Below are 15,632 nucleotides of genomic sequence, written 5' to 3' on the forward strand. Positions count from 1 at the left end.
ACATGAACTGATACAAAGTGTAGTAAGCGGTACCCATACAACATTGTACACTGTAACAGTAACATTGTGCAATGATCAACTATAATAGACTTAGCTCTTCTCAGCAATACAATGATCCAAAAAAATTCCAAAAGACTCATGATGGAAAATGTTATCTATATCCAGAGAAAGAAGCGGTAGCATCTGAATACAAATTAAAGCATTCAGTTTTCATTCTTTTGGTACTTATTTTTCCTTTTGTAAACTGTTTTTTCTTTCAAAGCATCACTATTACCAAAATAGGTTTACATTATTGCATACATATATTTCATATATCAAATTATTTACTCTCGTGGGAAATGGGGAAGGAAAACGTGAAGGAAAAATATAGAACTCAAAATTTTATTCAAAAAATTAATGCACTAGGTGGCGCAGTGGATAGAGCATCAGCCCTGAAGTCAGTAGGACCTGAGTCAAATGTGGCCCCAGACACTTGATACTTCCTAGCTGTGTGACCGTGGTCAAGTCACTTTAACCCCAATTGCCTCAGCAAAAAAAAAAAAAAAAAAAAAAAAAAAAAAAAAAAAAAAAAAAAAAAAAAAAAAAAAGTGAAAAATTGTCTTCACATTTTGGAAAAAATAAATTAGTATTTAAAAATGGAAAAAGAATTGGAAGGAGATTTTATTTAACCTTATTTTTGTACATATGAAGATCTGAGGCACAGGGAGGGTAAATAATTTGCATAGGAAGTTATTAACAAACCAAGGATTTGAAACCAGGTCTTCTGAATATAGATCAAATACTCTTTCCACTGGACCATAAGAAATAAAACTTGGGGGTTTTAGTAGATAATAAAGAGATGACATGGAAGACACAAATGTTAAAGTGATTTTAAGTTAAAATAGAAGGATAGAGTACAATGAGGGAGGTGAAAATCACTTGTCACTGCCCTTGACAGATCACATCTGGAGTGTGAGCTTCAATCCTAGCCATGTTGTTTAAGGAAAGACACTGAAAAACTGCAGGTCATTTAATGGATGGCATCTAGGTTGTTGAGAAAACTAAAGCCCAGGCCATACAAAAGAGATGTTGAAGGAAGTGAGGACATTTAATCTGGAGATGAAATGAATCAGAGAGACCTAATGATTGCTAACTAACTATGCTAGTTACAAAAAAGACTATTGTGATAGAAGAATTAGAATTTTTTTATCATGGCCCTTTGGATAGAACTAGAAGTAATGGGGAGAAGAAGCAGAAAGGTTACCTTTGGTTTGTTCTAAGGGAAAACTTTCCAGCAACTGAAGTTGTATAAAACTGGAGTGAGCATGAGTGGGAGTCAGGTGGATACTAGGTAACCACTAGTTGGGGATGCTGTAGAGAGTGCTAGTGTAGGAAGAGCTGGGAGTGGATGTCTTCAGAAATCATGAATGTGATTTTAGAATATGAGTTGATAACCTAAGTATATTGTTACTTTCTGACTGAACTTCTATTGTAATCATTGTCATTCAACTCCGATTTTCTCCCAGACTTAAGTTGGAAATTCACCATGAGTCTTTTATGAGGATTTTCTCCACTTTAATCCCTCTCCAAAGATTCCAAAAATAGTCAGTCTGGAAGGTCCCTTTTTAGGTTGTGTGTACGTGTGTGTGTGTGTGTGTGTGTGTGTGTGTGTGGTTATTCATGGCTCTACCCTCTGGAACAACTTTGCTAAATGTTGCCTGATCTCTTTGGTTCTGGCCCCATATATGACAGGATTGACAAGGCTGGGAATCAGCAAATAGAAGGCACTGATCAAGTTGTGTACATCCTGAGAGGCAGTGCGGGCCACACGATACACAATCGAAGAGGACAAAGTGGAGCCATACACAGTGAAGATGACAAGCAAGTGTGATCCACATGTGTGAAGAGCTTTTGAGCGGGCACCTCCTGAGGAAATCCTAAAGGCAGCATGGATGATGCGTGTATAAGAGATGGCTAGGAGAAGCAAATCCAGGATCCTATTAAAAACACGGAGGGCAAGTCCTACAGACTTATTTAGTGAGATGTCTCCACAGGACAGCTTCATCAAGGCCATGTGCTCACAGGTGAAGTGACGGATCACATTGGAGCGGCAAAATTGAACTCTTGCAGCCAGAATCACCACAGGGGCCACCATGCCCACACTCCTGCTGGCAGCTACCCCTACCATTCCTGCTAATACCTGGTTTGTCATGATCTCTGTATAGCGCAGAGGGTAACAGATGGCAACATAACGGTCCAGAGCCATGATTAAAAGGATATTGCAATCAAAAAGAAGTAGAAAATAGATGAAGAACATCTGGACAAGGCAACAAGCCAAAGAGATGTGATTGAAATGGATGGAGAAACTGAAGAGCATGGGAGGGACCACAGTGGTAGCAGTGCAGATATTGATGACCAGGAGTAGGCTGATGAGTACATACATGGGTTGATGAAGGCTCCTCTGTGTGGTCACAGTATAGACGATTAGGCCATTGACTGAGAGGATCACCATATAGAGAAAGAGAAATGGGAGGATCAGAAGGGACCTTGATTCCTTTAGTCCTGGGAAGCCCAATAAGAAGAAGCTGGTGTAAGAGATGTTGAAGGTCACATTCCCCCCTGACATCCTTGCTAGGACTGGCCAGAAAACTCTGGGGTGAGGGAGGAGACAGAGTCCCCACGTCCCTTTATCTGATAGTCCTGAAGGTAAATGTAAGAAACTTAAATATTATTGGGCAAAGTATACCAAGATAAATGTTTTAAAAATATTTTATTTTTTCCAATTTCATTTGAAAACAATTTTTAACATTTATTTTAAAAATTGAGTTCCAAATTCTCTGTATCCTCTTTTCCCTACTCTTTTTCTGAAATGGCAAATAATTTCTGAAATGGCATAGATTATAACTGTGCAGTCATGTAAAAAAATTTCTATGTTAATGGTAGCAAGATAGATCTTGAGAAATGACTTCTTTTTTGGCAGATCTGTTTTTCAAATGGGTTTAAACCAGTTAATCATTTAATTGCTATATACCAGACACTGGGTTTGGTGCTAAAGCAACAAGTACACATAAAAATGGGTTGAAAATATATTCAAAGTACTGTAGAGAATGTATTCAAATTTTTGGAAAGAGACACTAGCAGATAAGAGGATCAGGAAAGATGTTATACTCTAAGAGAGACAAAATCTGAGTTTTGAAAGAAACTGGACCTCTCAGAGGCAGAAGGGAAGAGGCAGTGTATTCTAGAAATGAGGGATAGCTTGTGAAACAAGAGAAAGAATGAAGATGGAATGCTAAGTAAGAAGGAGAGTAAGAAAACAGTTTGGATCATAGAGTATGTGCAATGGAAAACTGTATAATAATCCTGGAAAGATAAATTGGAGCAAAAAGACTCTAAATGTTAAACAGAGAAGTTTTTATTTGACCTTAAAGAAAATAGGGAGCCAATAGAGTTTCTTGAACTGAGAAATTATAGGATCAGACCCATCACTTAGGAAAATTATTTTCCCAATTTGTGGAGAATAGATGGAAGAGGGGAGAGAATCTTGTAGCAAGAAGACAAATTTAGGCAGTTGTTGCAATAGCCCTGAAGTGGAGTGATCAGGACTTGGAGGAAGATGTTGAATGTCCATGTAAAGTGAAGGGGATATATCATAAAATAATAATAATAGCAGCAGTAACATTTTCATTTATGTAGTCTTTAAAGTTTTTTCATACGGATTTTCTTTCAACAATCCTATGAAATATATAGTTCAATTAATTTATCTCAAATTTTATACTTAAGAAACCTAGACACAGAAAGAACAAGGGAGTTGATTATGATCTCTAGTTAGTAAATATCTGATGGATTTGAATTTGAGCCTCCTGAATCTAAATCCATTGTTCCATCCAACATTTCACGTTGACACTTACGAGAAAAATGGATTTTCAAAATAGGAAGGAGCCTCAGAAACCATTAGTTTAATCCTTACTTGATCAGAAATCCCTTCTACAATAGCCTTGCCAGGTCATCATGCAGCCTGTGCTTCAATACCAAGAGTGATGGGGAAATCACTATTTCCTGAGGTGGCCCATTCTAGTTTTGGATAGCTCTAACAAAGAGAATGTCTTTATAAGTGGTTGAGTTGTCTTTCTAAAGTTCATTCCTCCTTTCTAAGATGCCTCCTTAACTATCACTCCTAATTATGGCCTCTGGGATCAAGCATAATAATTCAATCCCACCCTTCTCATGGAAACCTATAATGCTTGAAGATTTAAGGCCTTTGTCTTTTCTTTTCTAGCCTAATATCTCCACTTCCTTTCTTACATTTCTTTTTTTTTTTTTAATTTTTATTCCACTTTTACAAGGTAGGAATTTGAGACCTTTCACTATTTTAGTTTTCTTCCTTTGAACCCTTCCCAGGATATCAATGCCATTCTTAAAATGTGATTCCTAGAACTGAACATGTTCCCACCACAGTAGAGGATGGTTCCTCATTCTAGATACTCTATTCTTTTTAATTCAGTCTCAGATGGAATTAGTGGAAGAGGAGAAATGAAGGAATATTTGTCTATTTTTAGATATTTTCAATTTGCATCTTGTATTTTAATCCTTTTAATTCTAGAAGATTTTTTTTCTGTTTTTCTATTTTCTGTAGTAAGCTTGTCTAAAGCCACTCTTAAAGAGACTGTATTGGCTCAAATCCCAGCTTTGCCACTTGCCCGTGTGATTCTGGGAAGTTGTCTAAACACTCTGTGCCTTGGTTCTTCAAGTATATAGTGACAGAATTTGATTATATGGTATGCTCCTAATTAGAGTGCCTTCTAACTCAAAGGTCCAATCCTGAGATTCTGGTCAGTTTTCTGTTCGTGTCTGAGCACCTGGTTGTTTCTGTCTCCAGCACTCAACACTTTCCTAAACTCCAGTCTCACATGACCAACTACTTCTTGGACATCTACAAATGTCTGTCCCACAATAATATCAAATTTAATATGTACAAACAGTACTCATTATCTTTAAACCCTCAACTTTTCCTTTCTCATTATTTATTACTTATTTTTTACCTTCCTTTGGGTTCTGGATGTTCTAGAACACAGAGATTTTTGAAATTGCTTTATCTTTGGCAAATATTTCTGTGTAAGAGCTCTTAGGGATCAAAAAAAAAAAAGATCTAGTGTTTATCTTGTTGGTCAAATGACACGAAAATCCTCTTTCATTCTTTGAACTTGCTCTTCTTATTACTATCAAGGGCACCAAAGGACTATTTGCAATAGCTTTTTAATTATTTTCCCTGCTTCAAGTCTCTCCCCATTCCAAGTTATTTTCCACTACATTGCCAAAGCATCTTCCTAAAGCTCAGCCCTGACAATTTCACCTTATTATTCAATTAACTCCAATGATTTGTTATCATGAGCAGTTGGTGGCACAATGGATAAAGCATCATACCTGGAGTCAGGAAAACCTGAGTTCAAATCCATCCTCAGACACTTATTAACTGTGGGATCCTGGGCAAGTCATTTTACTCTCAGTGACTGAGTTTCTTTATCTGGCAAATAAATCAGAAAAGGAAATGGCAAAGCATTTTTTTTCTTTGCCAAGAAAAATTCAAAGGGAGTCACAGAGAGTAGGACACAACTGCAAATGATTGCACAAAAATGCTAAGTTCAAATATAAAATTCCTGTTTGGCATTTTAAACTTTTCATAACCTGTTCTTTTCTAATTTCTTTTCTCCTTACACCTTACTCCCCTCCACATACTCTATGATCTAATGACATTGAACACTATACTCCATCTTTGAACTCTGTTTCCTTTTATTAGTGGTCTTTCACACCCAGAATGCTCTCTGTTCTGCTTCATGCTTTCTATGATTTCCTTTAAGATCACTTCCAATCCTATCCTCTAAAACATCTTTGCTGATCTGGCTCCTCTTTCACCTTTCCCTGCCTCCTGCCCCTTTGGCTTTCTAACATTTGAGATGAGTTTTTTTTTTGCCCTGTAACTATTTTGCTTGTACAGTTATTTGCATACTACATGTCCCCACTAGTCTGTGAACTCTAGGACCACATAGGCAAGGACCTAGTTTTTGTATCCAACAGGTTTAGCATATAGTCATTGGCACATAACCACGAGTTAATAATTGCTTGTTGAATAACTAACCTTCCCTGCTTTTATCACTTTGTCTGCCAAACATGACCTTACTCCAATTGAACAATATTTTGTTTGGCTTCAGAAAAGAAAACTAGAGAACCAGAGAGCTGAAGAGATTGTATAGCATGTGGTTGGCATATGTAAGTATATAGGATCTGAGATCTAGACCTGGAAGACCATCTTATCTCACCCCTTAATTTTATACATAAGGACACTGAGACCCAGAGAAAGTAAGTGGTATTTAGGATCTCACAAGTTAGTAAGTGTATGATATAGAGAGTTTCAGTGCTTTGCTTCAGAGGAAGAAATTTGATTTTGTATCTGAATTTGTGGGCTAGACTCTGATCAGCCTATTTTACATCTTACTCTGTGGATAACTAACTCTTCCCCAAAGACATTCAGACATACGCACGTAAACAGTCTGAATATAATCACATATCAGGCTGATATACATATAAAACAAATACAAAGGCACATATAGAGTTGTAATACACACAAGGAGATATACACATAGAAAGAGACCAATACAGAAGCCTGTGAAAAGACACAAATCTACACAGAGACACAACCACAGATTTACATCAGACCCAAGCCCTTGGGGTCCCATGGGCAGTAACAGGGGTGTGATCAGTTGGACCTCAGGGTGAGTCCTGGAGCAAACAGGTCTCATAGATTTCCTCATCTGACTGTACCATGAAGACATAAATCTTTGTGTGCCCTATCAGGCAGAAGACTCATTAAAGCTAGGAGAGCCTCAAGCCTTAGAGAATAAAAGGATAGGCTCTCCTTAAACATCAGGCTCAAGACAGGATGAAAGACAGGAGATGCCCAGGGAGGTTGGAGCTGTTGTATTCACCAAGCTATTAAGTGGTAGCATTGGCAGAAAGTTCTGGACTTTAGAAGCTGGGAAAACAGCAAGGATCCTCTTCTTATTCCTTCATTATCCTTTCTTTCTTTCTACATCCCTATCTAAACCATACTAGGAGTACTGAGGGAAAATTACAAGGTGGCAGATATTGACTCAAAGGTAAGGAAATGTCTCCCAGCAATGAGAGCAATTCATGGATCAATAAGATTCCTCAGGAAGCAGTCAATTGCCCCTCAATAGGGGTTTTCAAGCAGAGACTGTCTGGAGAGAATGTCAGGCAGATACTGCTGCAGGGGTGTTTTCTATTCAGTCCTGGATTCAATGCCCTATTAGGAGTACTGCTGCTTTGAGGATTTGTGTGTAATACTAAAGCTTGAGGCCTTTTGGGGGGATCAGGTAATCTTTTTCTGGATTTCCTGGATGTTTTTAGGGGACAGCTATAAGTTGGATATCTGAGGTGACCCTGGTTTCTTTGACTTGAGAATATAACCTGAGGAGGGACATGTCAGCAAGGGAAGTTCAGACAGACAGGGACTTTGGTGGCAAGGGTTTCAAGTTTTCTCTTCAGATCGTCTGCTTAAACTTAGAAGAGTCCTCAGGTTCATATGGCGCAACCCCTCTTTCAATAGATGGGGAAACTAAGTTCAAAGAAAATAAATGGAATTTGGACTCATTGAGAGATGATATTCTTTCTATTTCATCTTCCTGCTTTTTATATTAAATAATTTTAAGGCAACAACTACTCATCAAGCTCCTACTGTATATAAGTTTTTTTTTTTAATTTGGCCTTGGGGCTGCACAAATGGAAAATCCCTCCTCTTGCTATCACCTTGCCCTTCTCCCTATCCCAGACACCACTAGACATAGACCTATTACTCACCAGGATGCCAGGTCCTGAGAACATAAACTGTGCTTCCCGTGTGAAGGTTAAATTTTCTGGAGCTTCCCTGAGGACTCCTGCAGGAACCAATCATGGCTTTGGTTCAGCCAATCAGCAGTATTCTCTTGGGTGGGGGGGAGTGTGACTCAGGGTAAGAAGTGTGCATTCTGACTAGACATTATCTATGTCCTGGGTTGGCATCCTTTGGGGGAAGAGAACATGGCTTGTTTCATGGAATAATAGCATTGAGAATATAGCATTGGAGACTACTTTTCCTTTTACGATGATCAAATTGAGAACCAGGGAAGGGAAGAGACTTGCCCAGTGTTGCCCATCTAATAGATAATAGAGTTAGGACTGGAACCTCGGTTCTCAGACTTAAATCCAGCTCTCGTTTCACTATCTTTTGTTTCTTTGCTTTCTAGACTTAGTGTCTGTACACTTCCCCAAGGGAACAGAAATAGTAAGAATGGGTTTGTAGGTAACTAAAAATGCCTTTAAAAGATTTTCCTCAGTGAAACTTAATAGTACCATAATAATCCTTAACTCAAATCCTCTAAACCTAGCTTGGTCCTCTCTAGTCCAGTTCCTAGGAGTCCTCAGATAAAAAATAATGATTCATATATTATGAGTTTTTGTGACATAATTTTAATTGAATCCTCACTATAGCAAAGCAGTCTTTTTGTACCTCTCTAACTGATTTACTATCCCACTCACCATGGTGCCTTTTCCAAACTTTTTTCACTGCTTTTAAACCTTCCATAACTCCCACCCTTCCCTCAACCTCTAAGCTGAGATTCTTGTTTCATATTTTACTATTAAAATTTTAGGCTTTCAGAGAGCTTTTTCTTATTCCTTGTTCCTCATGTCACAACCGTCAGATCCCTTCTGCTACTGTTCTCTATCTCACAAAATGAGGTGGCCCTTTTACTTGACAAGGTAAACTTCTATGTACACAAGTGATCTTATTGCATCCTGTCGTCTCCAGAAGATTGTACCCCATTATCTCTTATGTGTCACTAATATTAATTTTCTTCGTTTCTATTATCTATTGTCTATTTCTCCTATAAACCCACTTATGTTTTCTCCATCTTCCCATATCAACCCATATTTTCTATTCCTTTTTGTGGCTAAACTCCTTGAGAAGATTTTTTCCCCTCTTACTTTGTAATCTTACTTGTGACTTTATTATTCAACAGAAACTGATTTTTCCAAAGTTACTAATGATTTTAAAATGTTTTAATCTCCTGATCTTTTCTCATCAAAAGAAATATCAACAATCTCAGATATATAGACTACTCTGATAGTAGATAGAAAAGAGGAATTAAGAAGTCTCTTGATGAGAATGAAAGAAGAGAGTGTAAAAGCATGTTTAAAGGTTAACATGGAAAACCAGCAATTTTAGATCTTGACTACTGATCCTATTACTTCCTGGAAGACAGAGAGAGAAGATATGGAAGCAGCTTCAGATTTTATATTTTTGGTCTCTAAGATTATTATAGATGGTGACTGTAGTCTTGAAATAAAGACATTTGCTCTTTGGAAGGAAAACTATGGCAAATCAGGATGACATACCAAAAGGCAGAGGCATACCTTTGCCAACAAAGGTCTGTATAGACAAAGTTATGGTTTTTCTAGTAAAATGTATGGTTTTGAAAGTTTGACTATAAGGAAAGCCTCAGCTTCCCACAGAAATGACATTTTCAAATTGTGTTGCTAGAGGAAGCTTTTGAGAATCCCTTGGATCGCAAAGAGAATAAATCAGTCAATACTTAATGAAATTAGTTCAAGTTATTCAATGGAACAAATACTGAAGCTGTACTTTGACCACATAATCAAAAGACAATTCATTGGAAGTGACCCTGATGTTGGGAAAGATTGAGGAGGTGACAAATAGATTGGGTAGATAATGGAAACAACAAACATTAACTTGGATAGACTTGGAGAAATAGTGGGGATAGACAGGTCTGGCATAAGATAGTCTGTGGGGTTATGAAGAGTTGGATATGCTTGAATGACTGAATAACAATAAAATGACCTTTTCAGTCCTTATCCTTCCTGACCTCTCAGCAGTCTTCATTGTCAAACATCTACTTGATATTCTCTTAGATTTTCATATTCTCTATTGATTCTCCTATCTGTCTGATCTTTATCTCCTTTGTGGATCACCATCCAGATCATGTCCACTATTAATAGAGTCACCCAAGACTGCCCTGGATCATTTTTCTTTTCCTCTATATTATTCCACTTGGAAATCTCTTTAGCTCCTATGGTTTCAATTATCATCTCTAGGCAGATAACTTTCAGATCAGATTAATCCAGTCTTCACTATTCTTGTAACCTCCAATCTCTCAACTCTGGTCACTTTTTAGACATCTTAACCTAGGTATCTTATAAATATCTTTAAACTCAATACATCTAAAACTAAACTCATCATCTTTATTCCCAATCTCTCCCTTTTTCCTAACCTCCCTATTATTCTCAAGAATATCAACATCCTCCTAGTTACTCAGTCTAACAAGTGACTCCTCTCTCTCATCTCCACTCTCAATATCCTGTTAGTGGCCAGGTTCTGTCATCTCTATCTTTACCTTCATAACAATTTTTGTATATGTTTCTTTCCTCTGTTACAATTCTGCTATAGGCTCTCATCACTTAATGTCTAAACTATTGTAATAGGATGCTGGTTAGTCTCCCTAAGTCTAGTCTCTTATTGTTTCAACTGATGGGTTTTATGGGGTATTCAGGAGGACTAGCACCTCTAATGTGAGGGCTTGCAGTGTCCTTTTTAGAAATGCTGATCCACCTTTTGTGTCCTTCTGATTCAACTCTCAAATGTGGCTCCAAGAAGTTGTAACATGACAAACTTGATAAACCATCTTGGCAGAAGGATTAAATCAGGTTGAGGGTAACTGACAGGCTTCAAACCTGTTGATGATTTAGAAGGATGTCTACTGCAAATTTGGAAAGATTTTTCCTCTGGGGATGTGATTCAGAAGATGAAATAATAAAAGGTGACTGAGAAATATGAAAGAAAGGAAAATAAATAAACAGGGTCAAAAGTAACAATGTCATAAAGAGATAATATCTAGGAAGAGCGAGTAATAACTCATAATAGATGATGCCAAAAGTCTGAGAAGGCTGAGAATTATAAAAAGATCATCAAATCTGGAAATTAATAGAGTAACTCCTAATAAGCTAAATTACTAATAATTAAAAAAACAAATTAAAGCATTTTTGAGATTTTTATCTCATGCCTATCAGATTGCCAAGGCTGATCAAAAAAGAAATGACAAATGTTAGGGGGGCTACAGGAAAAGACATATTGATGCACTATTTGTGGAATTATGAAGTGGTATAGCCATTCTGGAAAGTAATTTGGAATCATGCCCCAGCAGTTACTATGATCTAGCAGTATTACTACTATGCCTAGGTATCCATACCTTCAAAGAAATAAAAAAGAGGAAATGATTCTATAGTATAAAAATTATTTATAGCAGCTCTCTTGATAGTGGAAAAACTATAGACGGAGTATCAATCAATAGGGGAACTGCCAGACAAATGATGCTATGTGAATGTAGTTGCATTTTATTGTGTCATAAGAAAGTGAGGGTTTTAGAGAAACTTGAGAAGACTTGTATGAACTAATTCATAGTGAAATTACTATGTGAATCACATAGTGAAATCGCATAGTGAAATTACTGGAACCAATAGAATAATTTATTCAGTTACAGTAACATTGTAAAGACAATTTTGAAAGATTTAAGAACTCTAATCATCTAAATGTTTTAAAAGATGAGGGAAAATTAGGACACTAATGAATTGTTAGTGTAATTATGAACTGACTCAATCATTCTGGAGAGCAATTTGGAGCTATGCCTAAAGGGCAATGAAATTGTACATACTCTTTCATCTAGCAATACCACTACTAGGTCTGTATCCCAAAGAAATTATAAAAAAGGGAAAAGGACCCACATGTATAAAAATATTTATAGCAGCTCTTTTTGCGTGACAGAAATTGGAAATTGAGGGATGCCCATCAATTGGGAAATGGCTGAACAAGTTATAGTATATGAATATAATGGAATACTGATGTGTCATAAGAAATGATAAACAGATTGACTTCAGGAAAACCAAGAAAGATGATGCATAGTGAAAGGAGCAGAACCAGGAGAACATAGTACATAGTAATTGCAACAATGTGTAATGATCAACTACGAATAACTTAGTTCTCAGTTACAATGATTCAAGATATTGCCAAAAGACTCATCATAGAAAGTCTCCACACCCAGAGAAATAACTGATGGGCTCTGCTGATCAAAGGATACTTTTTTCAGTTTATTTTTTAATGTTCTTTTTTCCTTTTGGTATTTGTTCTTTCACAACATGACTAATGTGGAACTATGTTTTATATGATTGCATATATATATATGCAATACATGCAACATATATAACTTATCAAATTGCTTACCATTTTAGAAAGAGGAAAGGAGAAGGAAGGTGGAAGAAAAATTTTGAGCCCCAAATTTTGTAAAAATGAATGTTAAAATAGTCTTTGCATATAATTAAAAAATAAAATATCATTTTAAAAGAACTCTGATCATATTAATGATCAACCATAATTCCAGAGACAAATGATGAAAAAATGTTGTTCACCTCCTCCCAGAGTACTATATATATAGGACAAGACACATTTTGGATATGGCCAATATGGGACTTGACTCTCCATATTTTACAAGGATTTTTTTTTCTTATTTGGGCATATGTGGATAAGTGAGAGGCAGAATAAATGCCTACTTATTCACAATGTATTTTTTTCTTCTAAATCTCTCTTTTTTTAAAAATAACTTTTTATTGACAGAACCCATGCCAGGGTAATTTCTACAACATTATCCCTTGCATTCACTTCTGTTCCGATTTTTCCCCTCCCTCCCTCCACCCCCTCCCCCAGATGGCAAGCAGTCCTATACATGTTAAATAGGTTACAGTAGATCTTGGATACAATATATGTGTGCAGAACTGAACAGTTCTCTTGTTGCTCAGGGAGAATTGGATTTAGAAGGTTATAAATAATCCGGGAAGAAGAACAAAAATGCAAGCAGTTTACATTCATTTCCTAGTGTTCTTTCTTTGGGTGTAGCTGCTTCTGTCCATCCTTGATCAATTGAAACTAAATTAGATCTTCTCTTTGTTGAAGAAATCCACTTCCATCAGAATACATCCTCATACAGTATCATTGTTGAGGTATATAATGATCTCCTGGTTCTGCTCATTTCACTTAACATCAGTTCATGTAAGTCTCTCCAAGCCTCTCTGTATTCATCCTGCTGGTCATTTCTTACACAACAATAATATTCCATAACATTCATATACCACAATTTACCTAACTGTTCTCCAATTGATGGGCATCCATTCATTTTCCAGTTTCTAGCCTCTACAAACAGGGCTGCCACAAACATTTTGGCACATACAGGTTCCTTTCCCTTCACAAAGTAATTTTTTAAAGATCATTCATAACTTTAGAAAGCAATTTCATTTGAATGATAGAGTTGGAAGCAAAATTTTAGAAGGCTGAAAAAATGAGCAAAAAGAGGAAGAGGAAGCAACAAGTATAGACAGCTTTTTCAAGATGTTTTGTTGGAATGATTTAAGATAACATCTTGAGATATTCAATGGGGGAATAGATGGACAAGTTAGGTTATGTGATTGTAGTTGAATTTTATTGTGCTATAAGAAAGTGAGAGTTTTAGAGAAATTTGAGAAGACTTGTTTGAACTGATTCATAGTGAAATTACTGGAAGTAGGAGAATAATTGATATAATTACAACAATATTGTAAAGACAAACAGCTTTGAAAGATTTAAGAGTAATCATCTAAATGTTGGAGAGAATGAGGGGAAATTGGGATACTAATGAACTATTGGTCTCTTTTCTCAGCCATGTATCATCCCATTTGGGGTTTTCTTGGCAAAACTATTGCCGTGATTTTCTTTCTTTAGGTCATTTTGCGGATGAAGAAATTGAGCTAAACAGGGTTAAGTGACTTGCTATACAGCTAGAATGTGTCTGAAGTTGGATTTGAATTCACCAGATGAGTCTTTCTGACTCTCTTTACTATACCACCTAGCTGCCCAAGAGTATGATCTAGGGAAGATTTTTTAAGGATGGGGGAAATTTGAGCATGTTTGTAGGCAGCAGGTAAGGATCCAGTAGGTAGGGATAAATTGAAGACTTGAGAAAAAGGTAGTGATTCAGGAAACAATCTGCTGTAGCAGACATGGATAAGATCAGAAGTATACATAGAAAGTCCCTTTTCTTCTTGGTGAGAAAGACAACTCCATTATCATAGACTAGAGTAAAGGAGAAGATAATGGATAGGGGAGAGGGTAAATGAGTTCTGAGATTAAAACTCTAATAGCATATATTTTCTCAGTAAAATATAGATTATTATCTAAAGTGTGAGAAAAGATTTTCAACTGACAGAGTGGAGGGAATGAGAGGTGTAAGAACAAAAGGTTTGGAACCACCTGTCAGGACAAAGATAGAGAGCATCTTGAGGAGTGAAAGATCTGTCTTGCTGAAGTAAGGGCCCAATTGACATTGAATCACATAAATTTGTAGTGGATGCAGTCAGATTATTTGTAACATCTGCAAGGTCTATTCAGCAGCATACAAGAAGTAGAGAAATCAGATGAAAATAATCCAGTACTAGGATTTGACAAGACATATGTGACAACTCCCATTGCAACATAGCTGATAAGTGGCTATCCATTTCTACTTGATGATTTCAACAATGGGAAATTCATAAACTTCCTAAGGAACTTAATTTCCCTTTTCAATGGTTTAATTAGTAGAAACTCTTTCCTTATTACAAATGTATATTTGTCTCCTTGTATCTTCTACTTATTGTTAATAGTTCTGATTTTGACTTGAGATCCAGGAGAACAAATCTAATCCCTCTCTTAATAAAAAGATTTTCAAATACTTCAAGGAAGCTGTTTCTTCCCCAGGCTAAAATATCAATCATTCTCCACATGTCTTGGATTAAAGGGCCCTCATCCAGCCTGGATCTCTACAGCAGTGGTTCTCAAACTTTTGTTTTCAGTATCTTTATCCTATTAAAAAACTATTGAGGATCTCTCCAAAGCGTTTTTGTTTATCTGGGTTATATTTATAAACATTTACCATATTGGAAATAAAAACTATTTTTGAATTTGTAGATCCTCTAAAAGAGTTTCAGAGATCCCCAGGATTCTCTAGACCATACTTTGAGAACCACTGCTCTACAGTTTAACAAGATTCTTCCCAAGTTGTGGTGTCTAGAATTGAATACAAGACTACAGGTGTGGTCTGACTAGGACAAAATATAGCAGGACAGTCATCTCTTTATTCCTGGAAGTGATATCTTTCTTAATGTATCCCAAGGTCTCCTTAGATTTTTTTTTTATCTGCCATATTATACTGTTGGTTTTTATCCACTTTGAAGCCCAATAAAATTCTCAGATTTTTTTTTTTCAGGCAAAACAGTGCTTAACCACGCTTCCTTCAATATTGCATTTGTGAAGTTGATTTTTTGAACCCAACCACAAAACTATACTTTCCTAGATTAAAATTAATGTTATGTGATTTAAACTATTTTTCAAGTTTGTTAAGATGTTTTTGGATGCAAAATAATGGTTTGGTCATGTATACTTATTGTGTATCTAATTTATATTTTAATATATTTAACATCTACTGGTCATCCTGCCATCTGGGGGAGAGGGTGGGAGGTAAGAGGTG

At 36.5% G+C, this 15,632-nt stretch overlaps 1 protein-coding gene across 1 annotated transcript; it reads right to left on the reverse strand.

The window, feature by feature from the left end:
- Window positions 1–1,651: 1,651 nt before the first annotated feature.
- On the reverse strand, window positions 1,652–2,646 carry LOC100914458 (olfactory receptor 52K1-like). The gene has a single exon (XM_023499747.2). It carries the CDS (start codon window positions 2,603–2,605, stop codon window positions 1,658–1,660), a length of 948 nt encoding a protein of 315 aa, XP_023355515.1. The 5' UTR covers window positions 2,606–2,646; the 3' UTR covers window positions 1,652–1,657.
- Window positions 2,647–15,632: the final 12,986 nt, after the last annotated feature.

The sequence above is a fragment of the Sarcophilus harrisii genome, chromosome 3, assembly GCF_902635505.1.
Source record: "Sarcophilus harrisii chromosome 3, mSarHar1.11, whole genome shotgun sequence".
NCBI lineage: Eukaryota > Metazoa > Chordata > Mammalia > Dasyuromorphia > Dasyuridae > Sarcophilus > Sarcophilus harrisii.

Bases quoted from the DNA above. Each gene is read 5' to 3' on its own strand.
- LOC100914458 (XM_023499747.2), bottom strand. From the start codon at position 2,605: ATGTCAGGGGGGAATGTGACCTTCAACATCTCTTACACCAGCTTCTTC.